This window comes from Myotis lucifugus, unplaced genomic scaffold (genome assembly GCF_000147115.1).
Source record: "Myotis lucifugus unplaced genomic scaffold, Myoluc2.0 scaffold_425, whole genome shotgun sequence".
NCBI classification, from domain to species: domain Eukaryota; kingdom Metazoa; phylum Chordata; class Mammalia; order Chiroptera; family Vespertilionidae; genus Myotis; species Myotis lucifugus.
Window position 1 is genome coordinate 49,776 of NW_005871473.1, and position 23,499 is coordinate 73,274.

The following is a 23,499-nucleotide window of genomic DNA, read 5'->3' on the forward strand; positions in this document are numbered from 1 at the left end:
TGCTCTCAGCAGCCGCAGGCTGACCCTCCCTACATCGTGGGGAGGGGACCATGAGCGTCCTGTGTCCCCTTTGACCAGGGGGGGCCCAGTCGGGGTCAGTCAGTGAGTGTTGGGGAAGCCTCGGTCAGACTCTGTTCTCGGAGCCCAGTGTGACTATTAAGCATTCCAGCTTGATCGTGCTATTTTACTACGGCTAGAACCCATCAGGCAAAAGTTAAACTTATTCATTTATTTAATCTTTCTTAAAGGCATCTCTAAAGACTTATCGATTTTTTTATTAGTAGCCGGGAGAGGGACGCTCACTTTCTTGACAGGCAAGTGATTACCTGATGCCAGGTTTGAAAGCCGCTAAACAAGGGGTCTGCTTTTGAAAGACTAAAAGAAGTATTTCAACATAAAAATCAATAAAGGTACATAAAAAATTGAACTGGGTGAGCAAATGAAAAACAACTCCCTTTTTTTCTCCTAATGAAGCTCATTTTACATTAAAAAAAAGAAAAGAAAAGAAACGGGAAGGGAAGCATTGCAACCCCTTGTCTGATACCCAGGTGTAAAAATAACCCATTTGGAAGTCCTGGAATATATTGATAATAAATGTGAGGCTGGCCTGGCCTGCATGACTGTGTGGTGGTGCATCGATCCATGAACCAGGAGGTCACCATTCGATTCCTGGTCAGGGCACATGCCCAGGTTGCAGGCTCGATCCCCAATGTGGGGTGTGCAGGAGGCAGCTGATTAGTGATTCTCGCTCATCATTGATGTTTCTATCTCTCTCTTCCTCTCTGAAATCAATAGGAAGTTATATATTTTTTAAAATGTGAGGATGATATCAGCGGCTGAAGGCAAATATCATTTAGCAAAAGTAACTTCGGACACTTGGGTTCGCGTCTGTCTTTCTTCCTCAGACGGTTGAGATAGCATTTGCAGGGGCTCCTGGCTTCCGCTCCCCACCCCCCCCACCCCCAGCCACGGTCAGGTGCACAGGGCAGCTGGGGTGACCTGTGTAGAGAACAGGGAGACTGTGCCATTCCCTGGTGCTCAAGCCCATGGCTTCCCATCACGTGTGGAGCAGGTGCACTCTCTCCCCCTCAGTCCTCAGGTCTGGGTGAGGCCCTCTGCTCTTCCCTCCCCGTTTTCTTCCCCCCCGTCACTTCCCACCAGACCCCCTGCCCTCCATGCTCCTCCTGGCCCCCTGAGCATGCTTTTCCTTGGGGACTTTGCACGTGCGGTTTCCTCTGCCTAGAGCAGCGGTTCTCAACCTGTGGGTCGTGACCCCTTTGGCGGTCGAACAACCCTTTCACAGGGTCGCCTAAGACCATCCTGCATATCAGATATTTACATGACGATTCATAACAGTAGCAACATTACAGTTATGAAGTAGCCACGAAAATAATTTTATGGTTGGGTCACCACATGAGGAACTGTATTTAAAGGGCCAGAAGGTTGAGATCCACTGGCCTAGAGTGTACTTCCTCTCAAGGCCTCACAGCTCTGTCCTCCACCGCATGCAGGTTGGTGAGTGTGTGTGTCCTGATCTCCTCTTACAGGCTTCGGGCCCCCTCTCACGGCCCATGTCGGCCTCAGTACCTATTTAAATGTCCAAATGCATCACATCCTGAGGCTCTGAGGGTTGGGACTTCCACATCTTTTAAGGGGACACCATTCAGCTTATGACAGGCAAGGGTTCTGGGTGAAGGCAGCTCTCTGCAGACATGCTGGGGGTCCCGGACAATGGGTGCAAGCCCCTGCTGGCCTGTTCACCTGCCTGTTGGTGGAGGCGCCTTAGGGTGCTGGCCCAGGCGCATGCTCGCGTGGTTGGTGCTGCGCAGAGTGGAATGGGTGAGGTGTCTGCAGGGTGGGACGCGCATGGGCAGTGCTGCTGTGGGTCTGGGACAGTGTGCATTTGCCCCCGGGTTGTGTCTGCAGCTCAGGGCTTCTAGGCGATAGAGTGACAACGCGGTGAACACACCGGGCATGCGTGTTGCATGCCAAGTGAACGCCAGCTCTCGGGGGACAAAATCATTCTGTATTCTGGACTCCCGTCTCCCAGCAGAGCTTCCCCGATCCATCTGAATTACAGATTAACCGGCATCGAAGGGACGGCAGAGTCCGCTTAAATGAATAGCTCTCTAATTTATTAAAGGCTTATTTATGCTGCCGGTATCCGGCGCTCGTTAAATTCCTGGAGTGGCTCAGGCCCCTCTGCTGCCCCCCTGACCCGTTGCTGCTGGAATATTTTATCTTTTCCAGCTCAGACAGGGCTCCGACGGCGGCTGTGCGTGGGGGTAGCGACGGGCTGCACACCTCTGTGGGCTCGCTGTGCTTCTCCTGGGCCAGCAGTTGGCTTGCTGCTCGTGGTGACGTCCGGGTCGTTGGGAGGAGGCCACGTGCACATTGCCCTGCTGTCCCCCCAGAGAATGAAGGGGGCACTGCACTGACCACTAGACCCTCCCAGGTGATGGCATCGCGATTTGCAACTCTGACACGTGGCTCTTGACTCGCGCTCCTGAAAGTGACCCACCTCCCTTTCCGGCACGTGGTCCTGCGACGTGGGGGGAGGCATGGCTGCTGGAGGCTGTTGTGTCTGAATTGGCAGGTGCTTTTCCCGGGAGTGAGCCCCAGGCTGGGCCGAGGCGCAGGGGGAGGGGCTAGCGTTGCCTTGGGCAGGGCCAGAAGCCTTACGGGAAGGGAGAGAGGCTCCTGGTGTGACCTGAGATTCTCACTGACCTCGGAAGATATTCAGCTTCACTTATGCTAATAACCTAACACATGCCAAATGCTCTTCCCGTACGAACTCATGTAACGCTGGTAACACCTCTGTGGCTGCAGCTGCCTTATGGTTACCACGTATAGATGAAGAAACGGAGAGAGGAGGTCATTCATTTTTCCAAGGCTGCCCAGCTAGGATCTGGGGAGCTGGGACTGGACCCCAAAATCCATCTGATGTCCGATCCTTGTGCTGAACTGCTGTGCAAGACACCCAGGCTCTCCCCTCTGCCCAACCCGGCCTGCTCCTGACCCCGTCAGAGCCCACGGCCGGGCTGCGGTCCCTCCATCTGCTCTCACCTTCCACCTGCCAGGGAGCGGGAGGGGCTGGAGAGCGTGGAGGTCTTACGCAGGGAGCGCGCTCTGTCACCGTGGTTTCTGGGGTCCGAGCATCTGCTCGGCGGCTCGTCCCTGGCCCTTCCTCTCCCTGGGCAGGCGAGTCACTGCGTCATGTGTCAGCCCCACGCTGGCAGCAGGCTTCTCCCTGGACCTCATCAGAGGCAGAGGAGGAATAAGATCGAAGAGGTCAGCTCTCCTCTTCCAGAAAGGCCTTGGGGTAGTTTGGAGGGGGCTTGGGAAAGGCAGGAGAGCTCAGAGCTGTCCTGCTGCTGGGCGTGGACACCGCGTGGCTGGCTGGGGGTGGGCGTCAGGGCTGAGTGAGCACCTCTCGGCCCTAAGCACAGAGCTCCGTGATGGAGGCCGCCCGCCTCCCAGGCCGGCCGCTCTGAGCTGTATTTGCCCGCACCAGGAGCTCCCTGTGTGTGTTTGTACCTTCCAGGACTGGCAGGGGACTGGGATGACTGCCCTGGGTCAGGACACTTTAAAAAATAAACACGTTTTTATTGATTTCAGAGGAAGGGGGAGGGAGACCGAGATGAAGCCCACAACCCAGGCGTGTGCCCGGACTGGGACTCAAACCGTGACCTCCTGGTTCCTAGGTCCACACTCAACCACCGAGCCACGCCGGCCGGGCATGGGACACTTTTCTTTCTGCTCCCGATCCCGAAGGAAGAGGATGGGCTGCTCTGTGCCCTCTGTTGGGGCATCGCGGGGAGAAGACACCAGGAGAGAGGCAGAGGGCCTTGCCATCCACCCTCCGAGCTAGAGGGTTTCTAACCCGGAAGCGGGCTGAGGTTTTGCGGAAGGTCAGGGCACTGCACATTTCTGTGAGAACGCCGTCTCTGTCGTATTTGAAATTGGTGTGAGGTTATTTTAATTCTTGGGATAAGTCTCTTCCCACCTCCAAATTATGATCTCAGTGTCGAGTTGAGGCAGCGTACTTGTTCCTCAGTGAGCCAAGGCCCCAGGGCAGATGATAAACTATGTAAGTATTGCCAGCTCTAGGTAGGACTGTATTTATTCTCCCAAATTTGGACCATGAGCTAAAAAAAAAAAAAAAAAGCAAATTTTATCATCACCCTTCATCTCCAACTCTATGCCCTAAAAATTTACTTATTATTAATATTTAAGAGCTATCACTCTGTAGGAATCATTGCCTATAAAAAGACATACACTCTGCTCTACTTCTATTTTATACACATCTTTCTCCAGCTCTCTGCCATCTGATCGAGGTTCCGCATTAAAAATACATGTCTATGAGCAGAGCTTGTGGGTACAGGCCTCTCCACCTGTCTTGGCTGATTTGCTCGGCTGAGAGCTCGAGGAAATACTCACCCGCGGAACCCAGGGGCCTGCCACTCTCTCTCCCTCCCTCCCCCCTCGTCTGCCTGCTCTCTCCCCAGTTTGACCGCCAGCCTTGCCTTAACCCACATGCAGCACCTTTCCGCCGCTTCTCTTTGCCAGCTGCAGACTTCTTGCAGTTCGGCTGGTTCATTTCAGTGGCGCCGGGGGAGATAAGAGTGAGGCCCCTTTAAATCCTGCCGTCTCTTCCTTATCAAGGCAGCCTGAACTCCAAGTCTGTCCCAGCTGCTGGGAGGGGAGAATGTTGGCTTTGACTTTAACAGACTCTGTGGCCGCCCGTTTAATGCCCCCGCCCCCCGTTCTGGGTATATGCTGCGTGGATTCCAGGAGGGCTGAGTTGGAAACCGGCTCTCACGCTGGCTGGTTGATTGAGCCATCGTAGGCGTTTCGGTGGGTCTTGGTTTGGTCCCAGGTGGGAAGGGCGGGACGCTTACCTGCTTTTATCTGTGTCAGAGGGTAATTGAGAGAAGGAAGCAAATGAGCCGTGAGTGTGAAAGTGCCTGGCATCTGGGAGGCTGTGCAGCTCCGGAGACACCGTGATGTTGACAGTTAGGATGATGAAGGTGGTGGTGTGTCTGAGGGTCACTGGTTTAATACATCTCCCACTTCCAGGAAATATGCCGGTTGTTCTCATAAAATCGCGTTATTAGAATATGGGCTTGAGCCCAGTCCAGAAAGGGGGGCGTGCTTCCCCTCCCCGGACTCCGCTGACTCACCAGCGGCCTTGGCCGGACGCAGTCACCAAGACACCACGGGTCCCATCCGCCTGCTCCTCCCGCTTTAATGCTCGGGGTGGCGCAGATCTCCTCTAATCGCTTCCCTATAGAGAGACGGGCGGGCGGGCTGAGAGGGACTGTTGGCAAGAAGCTCTGAGCTGGTCTGCAGACGTCTGCACCCTGAGGCTCCTCCATGGGCCTGGGATTTGCATTCATCACCAGAACCCAAGCTCCCAGGAGGCGCCACAGCCTGGACCTCCCACCTCATCCTCTGCCACCTCAGGGCTTCGTACAGCACAGGGCGTGTGCGGGCACTGAGGCCCTCGCTCTGTTCGTTCTCACCTGCTCGGTGTTGGGCGAGGAAGTGCGTCTCCCTGACTCTCAGTTTCCCCATCTGCAAAGTGGGGATATTCATAGAACCCACCTCAGGATTGTCCTGGGGATACATGGAGAGAGCAGGATCCCTGAACACAGTGGCACTGGTGGGCAGTCCTGTGTGTCCTGCTGACCCCGGAGTCATCTGCCTGGAGGCCTGGGGCTGCCACCGTGGTGTCAGCTATCAAGTCCTTTGCAGAAACTGCAGAACTGAAATAAGAGGTGCCATCCTCTCTTGCAGTCTCATCCATCCACCCACCCATTCGCCCATCCATTCTAACCCTATCCCCTGCCTGCCAGTCACTGCTCCTTTCGCAGGACATGGACGTGAACTTGAACCTGTCCCTGCTCTGCACAGACCTAACACCCGTGACCAGCTGCAGGGCAGGGTGTGCTGTGCTGGGGGTAGAGCTGGGTGCCAAGGAAGGGGAGGGGTCCCTTCCAGCTTGGGGGGGAGGGGAGGTGAGCAGGGCACTCAGACCAGAATTCACGGAGAAAGAGGCTGTGAGCTGGGGCAGGAGGATCCATAGAGCGCCATGCGTGGCTGATATTAAGTTCTCAACAAATGGTGACGGTTGCAGTTATTTAATACTTTGCTCACTACAGGCATTCTGTATATATATTTGGATCGACTGACTGTAACTGGCAGTACATACAAAGGAGGCAGGTTTTATTATTCTTACTTCTTCTTGCCTAGAAGGGCCTCGGCGTTTACAGGCCTGGTGCTCCATCAGCCAGGGGGCGGGGCCGTGGTCCTCCCACTCCATCAGTCCTCAGCCTCATTTCCCCTCTGACACACAGCAGGGCACATTCCGTCTACCTGGGCACAGAAGGGGGCCAACCTCCCTTCCGTTGACTTCCCGTGGTGCCAAATCACACAATCAGCGCCTTTTAGCCGAGCCGGATCTCAGGGAAGCGAGTGCGGGCACACTGCCAAGGGGCCTGAAATCCTAGTTGCCAGCAGTTTCGTTAATCACAGCATTGCTGCCCGACACGGCATTCATACACGTCCACACTTAATAGGCCTGTTAATAATATCCAGCGTTTATGTAGAACCTGCTGTGTGCCTGGCGTGTGCCAGGTATTTTCCGGACGTTTTTAAATTTAAATCTCCTGGGAAGAGCAGATGGGACGGGATCGAAGTGTAGATCGTGTATTTGGGGAATAACAAAACAAGTATTGTTTCTCAATTAATAGTGGGAGTTGTGGTGGGTGGGGAATGGCCGGCTTTGAGTGTCACGTCTCGATGGCACAGGTTATGAATCAGGGCACACGTAAGTAAAGTGAGAGAGTGAGCCTGGTGGAAATTCAGCAGCAGATCCAAGGAAAATGTCACGCATGCTCTCTCTCTTTGTATTGCTTTGTAGGTTTTCTTAAAATTACTGATGGCAGACAGTCTGCTATAGGGAAAGTACCGGCCTTGACACAAAATGTCTTTTTTTTTTTTATCTTTACCTGAGGATATATTTTCCATTGATTTTTAGAGAGAGTGAAAGGGAGGGAGGGTGAGGAGAGAGAGAGAGAGAGAGAGAGAGAGAGAGAGAGAGAGACAGACATTGATGTGAGAGAGATACATTGACTAGTTGCCTCCTGCACATGCCCCAACCAGGGGCAGGGTGCGAACCCTCAACCCAGGTATGTGCCCTTGACCAGGAATCAGACCTGCGACCCTTCAGTCCTCGGGCTGATGCTCTAACCACTGTCCAGGGCAACATAAAATGTCTTGCATTTGCATTATTTGCTGAGGGACTGGGGATACGTTAATGAAATAGTTGTGCGGTTCCAGTTCCCTTGTCTATGAACTGGAGGTAATCATTGCAAGCTTCTAAGGGTTAAATGAAGCAATATTTATAAATTGCTTGGGACAATTCTTGGCCATAGTAGTCATCCAGCAGTAGCTTGACTAAATGAGAAAATGCAGGAAAACATGACCAGGCCGCCGGAGAACGGAGGGTTCTCCATAGATAAGATCTGGTTCGTGTATGTGCGCACACTTACACATATATGTCCTGTGCATCACCAGTCTACCCAGCAAAACTTGGAAAAGACACGTGTGAAGACCTTCCACAGATAGACCCTCTGGGCATCCAGGCCAAGACGGGAATGACACCGAGGCTCCTTTAAAGCCAACCTTGGCAAATCCTGCTCGCTGTGCGGGGCTCTCCTCTAGCCTTCTCCTCCTCCAGCGGTTCCAGGCAGGCTTAGTCATGGACTCAAACCTCCTCTGATTGGCAGGAACTTCTCACACTTCAAGTTTCTCTTCCCCAACCTTTTTTTTATTCCACCTGCTGAACGATCTTAAATGCTGTGCCTTTAAGGAGCCTGCTGCTTGCAGGCACCTCGGGAGGAACCCGGGGTTTGCACATTTGCATATTAGGCCAAGGTGCTGCGTGTGTGTGTGTGTGTGTGTGTGTGTGTGTGTGTGTGTGAAGTCAGCAGCTCCAGGTAATATCGCCGGCAGCCTCTTGGCCCTGGTAGATGTTAGCCTGCTACACACCCATCTTCCATAGAGCATCTTGCTTGCCTAACTGCTCAGGTCAATGTCAAGATCAGCTAATTAATACCGGTGTTTGCTAACCCCCATAAACACACACAGAACCTGAGAGGAACACTTTAAAGTAGGGCGGATTTTAAATTCCATTACGAAACACCGAGGCGTTTTTCCTAGAATGCTAACAAGCAGTATTGTTAAGCAATTAAAAAGCAGGACAGCAAACTCACTTAAAATAGCCGTAACCTCATGGGCTCAAAATTATGCCTGTTGCCCTGGGAACATAAAGTCATGAGAACGAAGGCAAAGACACTGTTGAGCTAGAGGATGTAGAATAGACGAGAGAACTACAGAAGCGGTCCAAGCCTCACTTCCGCACTCCTTGTGTGTCCTCCCCAGCCCCCCTCCCCCCACTGCATCCTCCGCATCTGTCATCGAGCACGGAAGGAAGTCCACTGTGACACACCTTGCCGGGTCTCAGACAATCCCCGGCCCCTCTGTGGCCCTCGGCTCTGTTGGCTTTTCATTCCCTCACTGCACTTGAGGGCGGCAGCAGGTTATGGTTGACTTAACCCGAGGCATTCCAAGCCCCAAAGAATTGTGTTCTCAGAGAGGCAGGGGTAGGGGCCTGGATTAGAACTCGGGACCCTTGCGGCTTCCGTCTATTGCTCTCGCGTTCCGTGACAAATCTTCTCTCCTGCGACGCTGGCTTGACTTTTACAGGATCTTGATTTCCATTTTAATAATCCCAAGCCTTCCCTCGACACTGCAACAGAATTACATTTAAATACACAGCTCACATTTTCTCTTGACATTTTCTTTAGAAGGCAGGAAAGAGGGAAAGGAGAAAGGGGGTCGGTGTTCATTCTTCCCATCACAGAGCAAAATTCTTCTCTTTTATCAGAACTCTTTGTTCAGAGCCTCCAGGGAGAAGGGGAAGCCAAGGGCTGCTCCTCAGGCCTCCAGGCTCTCCAGTTACCCCTGGAGACACCAGGCAAACTCCGCATGCAGAGTTCCAGGCTCTGGGGGGAGCGCACCAGTGCCAGCATTAAGCGATGGGGCTCAGAGATAGTCTTGTCAGTCTAATTGATCTTGAGTCGTTGCCTCTGCTGTCAGAGCTGTCTATCTCCTTACCCATAATCCTCATCACTTTGATAGCCCGTCAGGAATATGGGACTTGGCCCAGCCTTGCCTTCATCCAATAACATTATGAAATTGATACTGACACTTCCATTGGCACTAATTTCTCTAAGAGATTGGAGCCAGAGGACAAGTGGTTTAGCTTCATGGCAGTTAAGCTTTCCCAGTAGATGGGGATGGCCTAAGATTGATTGACCTGGACCCCGAGGAAGGGGGAGGGAGGAGGGATGAGCAATCAATGACTCCGTCATCATCATCAAGTGATATCTATCGACTGCCCAAGGACAGTGTCCTCTCTGGACATTCTGAAGGTTACACCACGCCCTTTCCAAGACTGCTTCGGAGGGCGTTGGGAATGAGGAGAGAGCCATGTTGGCTAGAGTAGTTCACCTCCTCACCTGTGATAATGCCCCCTAGTGTCTGGAGTCCGAAACAGCAACCGGTTATACCCAGGACTGTCTTTCCCCCACCCAACACTCCCACAAAGAAGGCCAGAGCTCCTTTCCCCTAGGGCGACTGTCCTTCATCATCCGAACCAATGGATGCGCTATGAGTAATTATGCTGGGTAACAGGTACAGGCAAAGGCTGCGTGGCCACCCTCCTCTCAATGCGGAACTAAATATACCTGAACCGAGCGAGGAGACACTCTCTCTTTGGCAGGTTTTAATTCATGACCCAGCCCTCCTTCAGGTTAATGGATGCATGCGGAAACAGGCTTTTGATGACGGGGTCAAAACCTCTTACTTTTGAAAGTGAGAGGGTTTTTTTTTTTTTTTTTTTAATGAATTGATAGGTTTAATAATACGGCCGGATCTGAAGGTCAGTCTAAGAATAACACCTTAGAAGTGATTGCAGGAAGATTGTGTGTTTTCAGATTGGATGATTAGATCTTTGGGATTTTTTTTCTTGGTACCAGTTTGGCCCCCTGCCTATCTTTAGAAAAGCAAAGGGCTGACTCACTCGTGCTAGAATTTCCCCAGCCCACATCCACCTCACCGCACTTTTTTGGGGGTATTTGGTCTGAGTGTTCAATATCCTTGATACATTACACTTAAGTCTATTCTATAGGTAACCCATGGACATAGGCTGTCTGGTGAGGATGGAGAAGGAGTGAAATTATAAAGCAACACAGACCAGTAAGTCTCCTTCAGTCTGTTTAATGAGCAGTTATTAACTGGTTCTACTTTGTGTGTGAGTTTGTATCCAGTCTGGCCTAGGAGCACATCTGTGTGAGCACACGTGGGATCTGGGCACATTTATGAGGGTCTGGTGGGAGGTACGCACACCACCTCACTGCTTTGCTCTGTGTGCTAACGAGAGCATGGCACCCCGAGTGCTGGCCTGGCCAGCGGAGCCCCTACCCAGGGCTGGAGCAGGTGAGCATACAGGAGCAGGAGCCGTGCGAGGGAGAGAGCGCCGGGCGGATCCAGTGTTACTCCGATTGATTTGCTGTTGTATTTATGCCTGGCTCCCTGCAAGTCATTCGACCTCTGCCCCCTGCACAGATCCTGCCGCAGCACTGTTCCAATGAAACGCGTCCATCACTTTTACGGCCTGTCTGTGGACGGGACGAGCGCGCCCAGAGAGTAATAGGCGCTGTCCGACAGCCGCCCACCTGCCTGCGTGGGGAGGAGAGGCAGCAGCCAGAGTTCAAGGTGTCCCGGAGGGAGGCGGAGGCCACCAGGGAAGCAGAGAGGATCTTTGGGGCAGGAGGGAAGGCGAGCCCTGGGGGATGGAGCAAGGCTGGTTTGCAGGGGTGCAGGGTGAGGGGCTAAAGGCGTTCGCCAGGCTGGGGGTCCCTCTCTGGGCTGCCTTCCTCTCCTGCCCTGGCTCAGGGGCTCCCGCGTGTCTCTCTGCTGCCGTGGGCACCCCAGGACGTGGTCCTCATCACCTGTGGCATCTCTATAGGTTTGCCGTGTCCCTGCTGTAGACCTGGGAGCCTCTGCATGGCCCGTGTGTTTCTCCTTCCCCTTCTTCCCTGGGGCCTGGCATACAAGGAGTGTTTGGAGAACACGTGGGTGGGTGGGAGCGGCCCTGTGGGAGGAGTGGCATGAAGAGGGAACTGAAATGTTAGGTGCTGGGATGGGCTTAGTGCTACAGTCCCTGGGAACCCCAAACTCGTCACATCTCCCAGCAGCTGCCATGAAGGTCCACTTAGTGGGGAGTCCTCCCGGCTCCCAGAGACGCCTCATTGCGTCTTCCTCCCAGATGCAGACTTGAGATTCATGAGGACGTTTCTAGAGGACGTGCATTTGGTGTGAGCTGAGTTCAAGTCACAGCTGCCCCTGACTGTGCGAGGATCACTTTCACAACTCGGAGCCTCAGTTTCCTCACCTGTGAAATGGGAAGTGTAGGCCCTGCCCTGAGTGTTTTAGTGGGTTGCTATGGTGATTGAGTTGCTGGATGGGAAAGCGCCTTGTGAGCCATGAAGTGCCATACAGACCTGAGGAGTCTCCTTTGCTGACGTTGTGGGTTTCAGTGCATCCGGCCATGAGATGCCTTCATTCTAAAGGCTCCGTGGTCTGTACCTCTCACCGCCCTCCCTCCTCAAGGCTCCCAGGAGGCCTCCTACCTTCCCAGGGAGCATCTAATAAAGGAAGAGGTATCTTTTGTGTGTGACGTTAGGTGACGGAATCTGTGTCAAACCCAGGGTGAGCTGGGTGGGACCCCCTCGGGCTCTAGGGTGTGGGAGCGAGGTAACCCTCTCCGATGAACTGGAAGAAGCCGCTGGTTGTCAGGCTTTCGCGCCAGCGGGACAGTCAGGCATTGGAAGGCAGTCACCCGCCGCTGGTTATGCCTGGGATGCTCTATATACTGTCCGTGTAAAGAGTCTCTGGGAAAACCTGGTGACGTTTGCCTTCCCTCAGGCTGCATGTTTCTGCCTTCCCAGACCCTGCTGCCTGACGTCCTCCGGCCTCTGCACCCCTTCAGAGGAGCTGCCCTTCCAGCTACAGCTTGGTGTGGGGCCGGTTCCCTCACACGGGTCCCGGGCAGGACAGATGGCAGCGGGGGGAGACCATGGCTGATATCAGCAAAGCAGCGCTGGAGGGCCAGGCAGTGTGCGCCGGGTAATGAGCCCAGACTCCCGGGCCAGACAGATGTGGGCCTGCCTGCGTTTATTAGCTGTGACCTTGGGCAGACGGGAGAACCTGCGGCTTCCATTTCCTCAGCTGCATTCCTGGAATAACAGGGTGTCCCCCCGGGTTGTCGCCATGATGAACTGAGATCAGGGAAGCCTGTGTTCCGAGCGCCCATCCTGCCTCCTCCTTCCTTAAATGTGCTCTCGGGCCGGTCGATCAGCAGCACGATTTTCAATCACCAGGCGATACCTCGGAGCGATGAACGCTACGAGGCATGAGCAATGCCTTCGGTTCCTGTAAGAGGCTGGGAGGGAATTGGAGCCAGAGAATAAAGCTCCTCTTTTGGGAAATGATTCAGGGAGAGAAGCAGAGCAGTGAGGAGGGCATGCCTTGCTGGGCAGCCCGCAGGCCCCGGCGCGCCCTGGCCATCAGAGTGGCGACGTCTGGCTGGGAGCCAGAGCGGGCTGAGAGGGGAGGGCCCAGGCTCGGGGGGGGCTGGTCCCCAGGTGTGCACTTGGCACAGCCCGTGCTCCCTTGGCCCCTGTCCCACGTGTGCCAATAAAAATTAAGAAATTAATTTTCTTCCGTTTGCCGGTGAGGGCTCGGCTCCTTGTCTGAGACGGTGAGCGGGATCCCTCTCTGAGCACGGCCGGGTTTTAATCGTGTGTGTGTTGTGCTTTGCTCTCACTCGTTTCCGGTTTATGAGTTCCTGCTCCCAGTCTGTTGATGCCACGCTCTCGCCCACCAGGGGCACGCCAATATTTGATTTTTTCAGTAGGAAAAGCGTGAGGTTTAAAAAAAAATCATTTTCTAAATTCGAAGGTTGGCTTGTTTGTTTCATTCTGACACATTACAAAGCCTCATTCTGGGTTGTTTTTCTTCGCTTCCTAAGTCAGATGCGGGGGGGCAGGGGCTCTTTTTCAGCAGCGGAGGCTCCGTGTGGAACTAGATTCGATCAGAGCTCAGCTTTGGGACAGAGAGTTGGGAAGGAGGCATTTTCAGATGAATCACCTCCTTGAGGATGATGAGCCCTCATATCCTGTGCATAAGGCACTTCTGCAGAGATTTGTTGAAGGTGCTGTGGAACATGCATACCACCTGAAGGGAAGGGTTACAGTGCCAGTGTCACGTGTGAGATGGCCACATTCCTGTTAGTCAGCATGAGCTAGGATATGCTGTGGTAACAAACAGTGCCCCTGCCAATCTCAGTGACTTCAAACAACGGAGCTCACCTACGCCACATGCCACATGTGCACAGGTATTGGCTGGAGACCTCGGCTCTGTTACCCTCACTTGGGGACTGAGGTGAACTGGGGGCTGCCTCATGCTTCCTCAATTGCCAAGGCAGGAAAATGAGAATACAGCAGATCACACACTAGATTTTTTTTAAAAATGATATGTAATTGACATATACTAGTTTCAGGTGTGTAACATAATGACTCGATGTTTGTATATATTGCAAAAGGATCACCACAATAAGTCTAGTTAACGTTTATCACATCACATGGCTACAGATTTTATTTTTTGGATGAGAACTTCTGAGATTTATTCTCTTAGCAACTTTCAAATATGCAATACAGTGTTAACGACAGTCACCGTGCTGTACATTACATCCCCAGGACTTGCTTATTTTATAACTGGAAGTTGGTACCTTTGGACCCCATTCACCCATTTTGCCCCCTCCCCCATCTCTGGCAACCAACATTCTGTTGTCTGTATCTATGAGCTTGTTTTTCCTTTTCTTTTTCTTTCTTAAGATTCCACATGTAAGTGGGATCATCCAGTATTTGTCTTTTCTCTGTCGGACTTCTTTCATTTAGCACAGTGTCCTCAGGGTCCACCCACGCTTTCCCAAATGGCAGGATTCCTCCTTCTTGTGGCCGAATAATATCCCATGTGTCTGCGCTCACGAATGATCACAACTTCTCTACTCTCCTGTCAGTGGACACTGGGGCTGCTTCCTTGTCTTGGGCATTGTAACTAGCGGTGCTATGGACCATAGAAGTTCGTAGGGGCACAGCTGTCTCTTTGACATAGTGTTGTTTCCTTCAGACATATTCTCAGAAGTGGGATCGATGGGTCACATGGTAGCCGCATTTTTTATTGTTTGAGGAACCTCCTGAAAACCAAAAGGAAGGACACTGGGGAAATGATTGCAGGGAGGCTCTCCCCTGGTCTGAAAGGGGCCTGCGTGTCCCTGAGCTCATGCATCCCCAGGAGGCCGCTGCTTTTCCCGCCTTCATTCTGTGCGGGGCGCCCCTTCCCTCCTCGTCTTTTGCAGGGACCCTGAGTCAGCAGAGGCTTCTGCCGGTCCATGCAGTCCCCATGGCAACGTGCAGCCCCCCAGCTCCTCTGCGGGGGGGTGGGGGGTGTCTGCCCGCTATTGCAGTGCAGTTCCATCTAGTGTTCTTACCAGAGACCTTTGCTTTCTGGGGAAACTGAGTCCCACTTAGGAAAATCTGAGCCATTCCCAGCTCTGCTCCCTTATATTTCCCCCTAGAAGGAGCAGGGGGGGAAAGAGAAAGACGCCGAAAATTCAGCTTGGACCATCCTGCCAGACAAGACACCTGTTGGGGGCCATCAAGGTTCCTCTAGCCCGGCTGGTGTGGCTCAGTGTTTGAGTGTTCGATTCCCTGTCAGGGCACATGCCCAGGTTGTGAGCTCGATCCCCAGGAGGGGGTGTGCAGGAGGCAGCTGATCCATGATTCTCTCTCATCATTGATGTTTCTCTCTCTCCCTCTCCCTGCCTCTGTGAAGTCAATTAAAAAATATATATATAAATTCCTCTAATTAGCCGGTGGTTCTTTTGTGGTCTGGTTGGAAGAACAAGACCAGTGGTCTGAGAGAGGCAAAAAGGCACCAGTGTGGCAAGAGAGTCATGTGATGTGTCCGAGCGAGCGGCCCTGTCTTCCCTCAGGGGTCTCTCGCAGAAGCTTGACGCCACCAGGAGGGCTGCAGCCTGTTTCTCTTTCTTTCTGTTCCTTAGTGCTGCCTAACAAAGTAAGTGTGTGATTGGGGACGGGTAGTGACCGCGGAGAGGCCCATCACAGCCCGAGACAGCCTGTGTGCCCAGCGCTCAGCGCACAGCGAGCCTGACTCCTCCTGCGCCGCCCCAGCCCCCGCGGCATCAGGAAAGTAGAACTCCCCTGGGGGCTCTCCCTTTGTTACTGTCCCTTCTTCATACCTTAGCACCTTCTTCTCTGCGCTTATTAAAGTGAGAGGAGACTTGCTTCCTCTCCCCCAGGGGCTGCCGGTCTCTGGGTTTTCTTTCCCCGGAGGCAGCTGACCTGACCTGGCCAGAGGGGAAAGGGGACTTGGTCCCAGGGTGGACGCTGGAGCCGCCCCGTGGCTCTCCACCTGGGCAGCTCTGTCACCTCAAGGACATTTGGAAGTGTTGTCTGGTAGGTGGGGACGCTGCCTTTATACCCCGTACATTTCTTATAGGTTTTGCTTTTTAGAGCAGTTTTAGGGTCCCAGCAATATTGAGTGGGAGGTATAGAGAGCTCCCATATATGCCCTGTCCCCACATATAAACAGCCTCCCCCATTACCAACACCCCTCCCCCCGATGGTACATTTATTACAATTGATGGGCCTGAGAGGGGATGTCAGTGCTGGTGTCCAGGGTGTTCAGTGCCCTGCCGGGCCTGGCGCAGGCCTGGTGGGGGCTCTGCCACAGGCAGGCGGAGCCGGCTGCAGGGTCTCCTGGCCCATCCTTTGAGAGGATTGGGGCTGGGTACGCTTTGTTGACCATTATATTAAGGCCTGTGGTTATGGAAGGAGCAGAGGTGAGGGTAAGGGCCTGGGCACGAGGGCGGGCTGATGGGCAGTGGTCTCTGTGACGTGTGTTTAGTTGAATCGAGCAGAAGGGTCAGCGGCCCTGGGAGGAGGAGGAAACGCTGAATCATCTGTCATCCATCCGGTGAGGCTAATGAGGTGACTCACACACTCATCTTCTCATTCTCAAAATTTTAATGACTTTTTTCTCCTTTTCCTCTTTTCTCTGTCTCCTTCTCTCTCTCTTTCAATCAGATGTCGGATCTTTGGATAGAGACTTTAATTTTCTTATCTTTTCTTTCCTATTTACCATCTCTTTCCTTTTTGTTTGACTTTTCGGAACATTTCCTAGACTTTATCTCCTATTCTTCTTTGACTTTCAAAGTTTGATGACCATACATTCCAAGGACTCTTTCTTTTTTAAAAAAATTTTCTGTATTGATTTCAGAGAGGAAGGGAAAAGGAGATTGAAACATCAATGATGAGAGAGAGTCATAGATTGGCTGCCTCCTGCATGACCCTACTGGGGATCAAGCCCACAACCTGGGCATGTGCCCTGCCTGACCAGGAATCAAACTGTGACCTCCTGGCTCATAGGTCGATGCTCAGCCACTGAGCCACGCCGGCCGGGCCCAAGGACTCTTTCTTACACTCTAATTGTTCACGTTTTCAGTGTCATCTTGTCTTCTGGGGCAGTGCCTTTATTTACCTCCCTGAGGATGTTAGTGATGGTGTGGAAATCCTTCTGCTGCCGGCACTGCCTGTTCCCTCCAGGTCCCCAGTTTCTGCCATGCCGACGCTCTGCTGCCGTGTCTGCTGGTCCTGAGCTGTTTATTCAGACTTAGGCATCGGGCACCAGAAAGTGAATGAGATCTTGCTTTGTGCGCACGGATGGGGCTTGTCAACTCTCCGGCTCCACTAAGGCCCAGTGTGGCTCAGTGGTTGAGCATCGACCTATGAACCTGTTTGATTCCCAGTCCAGGCACATGCCTGGGTTGTGGGCTCGATCCCCAGTGGGAGACCTGCAGGAGGCAGCTGATCCATCATTCTCTCTCATCATTGATGTCTCTCTCTCTCCCTTTCCCATCCTCTCTGAAATCAATGAAAATATATTTTAAAAAATAAGCTTGATTTCATTGTGAGACCCCCTTAAATGTCGATAACTCGCTGTCTGTCTTTTTTGAGGCATTGTTTCTCCAGACAGGGTTCTCTAACCTCCTGCCGGGGGCGGTGTGAGGCGAGATGGGCGTGGGTGGGCGGGTGGGCGGGCAGTGTTATTCCTGGTTTCTGTTGTTCCAGAAGCAGGAAGAAGGGGTGCAGCTTCATGCTGTACCCCACCCGTCCTCTGAGCCCTTCAGGTTCAATTTCTGTGGGACTGAACTGCTGGCTCTGGTGGGATGGGGTGAGGAGATGGCCTGGGAGACTTGTTGCAGCCTGAGCCTCGCCCCGGACTTCTGGGCACCCTATCCCTTCAGACACTGGGCTTCCACGGCAGGTCTGGCTTCCTGTATACATTCCCCGTGCCGTCCCGCTGGCCCAGTCTTCAGCAGCTCCGTCCTCTCTGGCAAGCTTTCTCCTTCGGTTTCTTATCTTTCAAAACGCCATTGAAGTATCTTATTTCCTCCTGTCTCTCCTCTTCCTTCTGTTTGTGCACAAATATTTGCTTAATTTCTTCAGATTGAAGAGGGAAGGTAAAGACCGGTGCTCAGCTCTCTGTGTTCAACTGGAAGTCACTGTGACGTTTTTCAGAAAGTTTACAAGGTGTTTGCAGAAACGGGCCTCTCTGTGCAAGGCAAGCGATTACCACGACTGTGTGGGCCACTGCTTAGGGCAGCCGTGGGCAAACTACGGCCCTCGGGCCGGATCCGGCCCGTTTGAAATGAATAAAACTAAAAAAAAAGAGACCGTACCCTTTTATGTAATGATGTTTACTTTGAATTTATATTAGTTCACACAAACACTCCATCCATGCTTTTGTTCCGGCCCTCCGGTCCAGTTTAAGAACCCATTGTGGCCCTCGAGTCAAAAAGTTTGCCCACCCCTGGCTTAGGGCCACTTCCCGGTCAGGCGTTTGTCAGGGCTTGGATTCAGCCTGCCTGTGCCGAGGGGGGGGGGGGGGGGCGGATTCTGGGTCCCCGTGTGCATGTCGCGGTCTCCCATTTAGTTCTGCCTCATTGGCGCCTCACCTGGCGCTTGATGAGGAGTCTTCCCTCATCACCTTGAGGGCTATGTAATGGGCTCTGCAGCGGAAATACTGTTCGAGCCGCCAAACCGCATCCCAGCAGGCGCTTTGAATTGGGACCATGTGTCTTGCAGAGCAGCCATTGAACACGCCGGTGGCACGAAGCCGCAGAGTCGCAGCTAATTCACTTTACGGGGCTTTTATTTGTATGTATGGGACAGTTGCACCAGCAGACAGAATCATGGCTCCACCCCGCCATGACTGAACCCCGCATTACATGTCTTTGTCAACCCGTGTTTGTAAACAGCCTTACTCCTGGGATTCTCCTGGGGTCACAAAAGGGCGGCGTTGGGTGATGGAGACGCACGCGGTGTTCTCTGAAGCCAGCAGGGAGTGTGCATCCTGCGAGAGCGGGACAGGGGCCCAGGGGCCTGTGGGTAACGGTGATGGAGCCTAATTACTGTCACCCGTGCAAGCTGGTTCCGACTAGACCCAGACTCACCCGGCTTGTCTCCCCACGGGCTGGGCACCGTGGGTGGCAGGGCCCAATGCAAGTTGTCCTCCTCCTTAGGCCCCGGGGGGGGGGGGGCACGCAACAGGGGCGGTCAGCCCCAAGGCCCTCACCGAGGTCCTAGGTCGCAGGTGTGCAGGGCACTCACAGGAGAGCCTTTAATCCGGACGCCTGGCTGCAGCCCAGACCCCTTGACTCAGACCCTTTGGGGTGGGACCCGGCCCGGGCAGTTCTTCAAGCTCCTAAAGGGAGAAGGGGCAGCGTGCAAACTGCTGCTAGGTCTTTTTTTTTTTTTTAATCCTACTGTTGCTACATAAGCAAAGAAACTTATTATTTCAAACTAATTTGGGTTTGGGGAAAGGGAACATAATTTACGTTGTAGTCATTTCGGTTCACTGGTTTATTTATGGTGCGATGTGGCGGATTTTTCTCTCATGAAGGAGAAGTAGAGTTTGGTCCTCTGACTGCAGAATCCAGGCATCTGGGGATGTCCTTCCCGTGGGTTTTGCGCCTTTGGCAAACATGGGAGCAAAAATAGTGAGAGGGCATGTGGGCAAGGCCGGGCTCTGGCCCCTGGCCTCACCAGCCCTGGTCTCTCCGCCTGCAGGTCCCGTGGCTGTCATCAGCGGGGAGGAGGACTCGGCCAGCCCGCTGCACCACATCAACCACGGCATCACCACGCCCTCGTCGCTGGACGCCGGGCCCGACACGGTGGTCATCGGCATGACCCGCATCCCGGTCATCGAGAACCCCCAGTACTTCCGTCAGGGGCACAACTGCCACAACCCCGACACATGTGAGTACTGGGGTACAGTGCTGTCCCTTCTGGGGTGGGGGGTGTGGCGATAGGCCATGAGGCTGGAGTTCTGGAACCTTCTGGGGTGACCTGCTACCTCCTCACCTCCCCCTCTCTAAGAGACCCTCCCTGTTTGTCTCAAAACCTGAAGAGTAGCCTGGGCCGGAGGACGCCAGGGGCAGAGTCCCGGGAGCAGGCAGAGGCAGGACCCAGCCCCAGAGGAAAGTGCTCCCAGTGAGGCAGGGGGTGCAGATGGGCCGGGCTTCTCCGTAGACCTGGCCTGTGCCCCGACTCTGCCCTGCCTTCAGCCCCTGAGGTGGGCAGACCTGCCACCCCAGCCTCCATGGGAAGGAGTGAAGGGCGCCGAGCACCATTTGAATGGGGACATCTTGGCAGCTGCCCCTCCAGTGCCTGCAGTGCGCACTCCCTGAGGGTCCCATGGCCACGGCGCTAGGACCCCCATGTCCCTACGCCCCTGCAGCGTCTCACTCAGGTCAGGATTCAGGCCCCTGCTCCATCCTGGCCTCTCCCCTCTGTTGGTCCCAGCTCCTTACTCTGTATTTCTGCTGGGGCCTCTCCAGCTCTTGGGGTCTCTGGCTTGGCCGTTCAGCCAGCAGCTGTTCCCCTGGCCGGGTCCCCCGGTTTCGTCCACCCAGCAACTGCAGTGCACCCTCCTCTCCCGCGCTCCTGCCCCCCAATGTCAGCCACTTCCCAAGGGAGCACAGAGGCCCTGGAGGCTGCCTCAGAGCTGAAGGGACAGAGATGGGCTAGGGGAAGGCCTCCTGGTAGGACAGGAAAACCGAGGTTGTTGCGGGCTGTGGGCTCCCCGCTCTGCCCCCAGGCTTCTGCCGTTGGCTGTCAATCTCACCTGGTGCTAGGCCCGGCCTGGGAGGGGGTGCCTGGTCTCGCTCCTCCGGCCAAGCTCTCTGTTGGGCCCCACTCATCGTAGCTCCCAGAGCTGTCGCTGCTCCCCGTCCGTCTTCCAGCAGCAGGCACTTGGCTTCCCCATCGGGCTCTGCTTCTGCTCTTCTGACTTCAGTGCGAGCATCACCGGTGGGAGGCCTGGGCTTGAGTCAGGAGGGGCTATCATTCCCCCGTGGGTGTCCTCCAGCATCAGGGTTTGTCGGAGCCCCTGTCAGCGTGGTTAGAGGAAGGACCTGGGTTCCGGGCAGGGGAAGGACCCGTGATCCAGATGCAGAGTGGGGCGCACAGGGCACTGCTGCTCTCTTGCCTCAGATCAGGTTCGCCCTGGCCGGCCCCGGGTGTGGCCCGAGGAAGGCCTTCTGTGGTTGTACCACGGGACACCCCGTCTCGGTTGACGTCATTGCGTTTTCTAGAGTGGCATTGCAGGCGTTGCTGTGTTGAATCTGCACTTGATTCTCATTATTCGCAGTAGTTATGTTCTATAAAGTCCCCGTGAACACTGCATTAGGCCCGAGGAGCCATTGCTCCTCGAGGAAATGCGGGGTCAGGTTCCTGCCAGCCCCTGGCCACAGCCGAGTCCTCGGCTGGTCAGGACCCAGCCTGCTTCGTGCATGCGTCCGCTCGAAGACTTCTTATTTCACAGGTACTGTTACGTCACTAACATTGCCCTCAGGGTCAACAGCACTGACTTGCGCCTGAACGGAGCTTCCCTAACGCAGGAGTCCTACCTAACACCCCTATTCGCTCCGTGAGGCACCCCGGCTTCTTGCTCTTAGGAACATAGCCAGCACTTCAACTCTGCGTGTGGGACACACATAGAAGGTTTATTCGGTCTCAGCTGGGTTTGTGTGTGTATGAGGGGGTAAGTCAAACATTTACCCCCCTCCCCCTTGCATGTTTGTGAATGACCATGACAGTGCTGCCAATGTTGGCTTGGGGTTACACATGCATTTTAGGGAGCATGACGCAGACCCAGGGATGCTGAGGATGGACTGTGTCCTTCCGTGGACGCTCTGGGCTCTCCTCTGGGTCGAGTCTGTGCTCGTGTGAGCGCCCGATACCCGGCTGTCGGCACAGTGGCCCAACGGGGTGCATCTGGCTCGTGGGAAGGAAGGCTCAGTGACAGTGGAGACCCCGGGGGGAGCGTGGCATCTGCGTGTCCTGTGATGTCAGGCCCCTGCACCCAGGCAAGGGTGTTCGCCGAGGCAGCCGTGGGAGGAAGGCCTTCGGGTGTGGGATGCCAGTGGCCCTCCAGGACCCGACAGGTCTTGTGTGAAGGACGGGCCGTGGCAACTGGGGCAGCAGGGGCTGGCAGACCTGAGGGGACAGGGAACAAGCAGCACCTCCTGGAAACACGGGAGGCGGCTCCAGGTTGTCAGACCCCTGCCGTCAGGGAAAGGGCTCCTTCCGGGGAGGCGGCGCGTTTGTCCTGTCAGTAGAGAGCGGACGGCCCTTACTGGTTTTCAGAAAATGTGCAGCAACGACAGACCCTGCGCGATGCCATGCCAGCGGTGTGGCTGCTCCTCCCTCCGCGTGGCCAGGGCTGCCTCGGATGGGCTGGGGGGCACTGCCCTCCCTCCCCGAGACGCACAGGCCTCCGATGACAGAGGCTCCATCCGTCTAGGGAAGTGACTGCCAGACACCTCGCCGTCTGCGATGAGACGCTGTCTTAAATGATGAAGGCCGCACGCGCCTTGGCGATGAGTCCGCAGAGGGCATCTCCGACGCGCAGTTAGGCCAGGGCCACGCGTCCTGGGGACGCAGAAAACGGGACTGAGGGTGGGGAGGTGCCTGTATTGCAGGTTCCTCCAGGGTCCCCGGGCTCTCTCGTCGGATCCCTTCCTCATCTATTATGATTGGTGTTTACAGGGGAACGGGCTTGGGGTTTGGCTGACATGGGTAAAGGGGGACAGTTGGTAACTCAGCTTACTGTGGTGACCCCTTTGTAGGGTAAATAAATATTAAATTGTTACATGTATACCTGATACTAATATAATGCCGCAATATCCATTTTATCTCACTAAAAAACAGCAAAAAACAAACAGTGTAATGTGGGAAGAAATCACAAGGACATAGAGCTGCCTGACTTGAGGCCTCACTTCCTCACGCCCCGGGGATGGATTTAGCACCAGAGCCCTTTCCATTCCCTGCACGTGTGTGTATCACAGTGGTGGGACCTCCTTGGTTGGGCTGCTGCTCCTCTGCTGGCGCCTCACTGCCTATCTGTCTTCAATCGGGGCCGCAGCATTTTTCATAGCATGTCAGGGCTGCCAGGGTATTGAGAGATCGCCTCGTACACTCCCTTATCAGATGCCTGGTCCCCTCGCCCACGTCCCAGCAAGGGCTCTGCGTTCGACACTGTCTGTTCTCCGCGTATCCAGCCTTCCCAGGGGCTCTGAGAGAGCCGAGCGAAGGTGCTCCTATCGGGGCACGTACCCAGAATCCAAGGCCAGCGAGCCCCCTCACTGTTTAGTTAAAGCCCCTAGTTCTCAGAAGCATCTGGAAATGGGTCCATCTCTCCTTGTCACACAGCCAGTTTGGGGACAGATCCTACGGAATGAGACACCCAGGGCGGTCAGATGGGTCACTGGGGAGAATTCCGAGGTGTGTGTAGCAACGTTGGGCCCGTGGCTACCTTTGTCCACCTTGTGGCCACCCTGGGGCTGCCATAGCTGTGTGGTGCGGGGCTGGAACGGAGGCTGCTGTCAGCAGTCATGCTGCAGCCCTTCCCCAGGCCCCTGGGAAGGCTCCTTGGTCTTGAGGTTCTCTGTTCATCTCCTTTTCCAAAATCCCCGATCTCAGAAGACAGCTTGGCCTCTCCGTGAGAGAGCAGAGGCCCTCTGGGAGCTAACCCGTCTTCTCCTTCTCTCCCTCCCTGTCCCCAAGTCAGGACTCCGGCCTCCGCCTTCCCAGGCTCAGCCATCTCAGCCTCTGCCTCCCTCTGATCCCTCCCCTTCCTCAAGTGCCTGCCCACAGGGACCTCTCCCCTTCCTGCCCAGCCCTCCTTCCCCTCCCCTCCAGGTACATCTACCTCCTGCTC

The 23,499-nt window shown here is 54.5% G+C and overlaps 1 protein-coding gene across 1 annotated transcript in view; it reads left to right on the forward strand.

The window, feature by feature from the left end:
- Window positions 1-23,499, forward strand: part of NTRK3 (neurotrophic receptor tyrosine kinase 3) — a gene marked incomplete at its 5' end in the record, with an annotated part of 161,800 nt that overhangs the window by 46,300 nt on the left and 92,001 nt on the right. Inside the window, one exon of the mRNA XM_023744054.1 lies at window positions 19,347-19,535. Coding sequence (XP_023599822.1) covers window positions 19,347-19,535 — 189 coding nt within the window. The remainder of the gene's footprint in view (window positions 1-19,346; window positions 19,536-23,499) is intronic.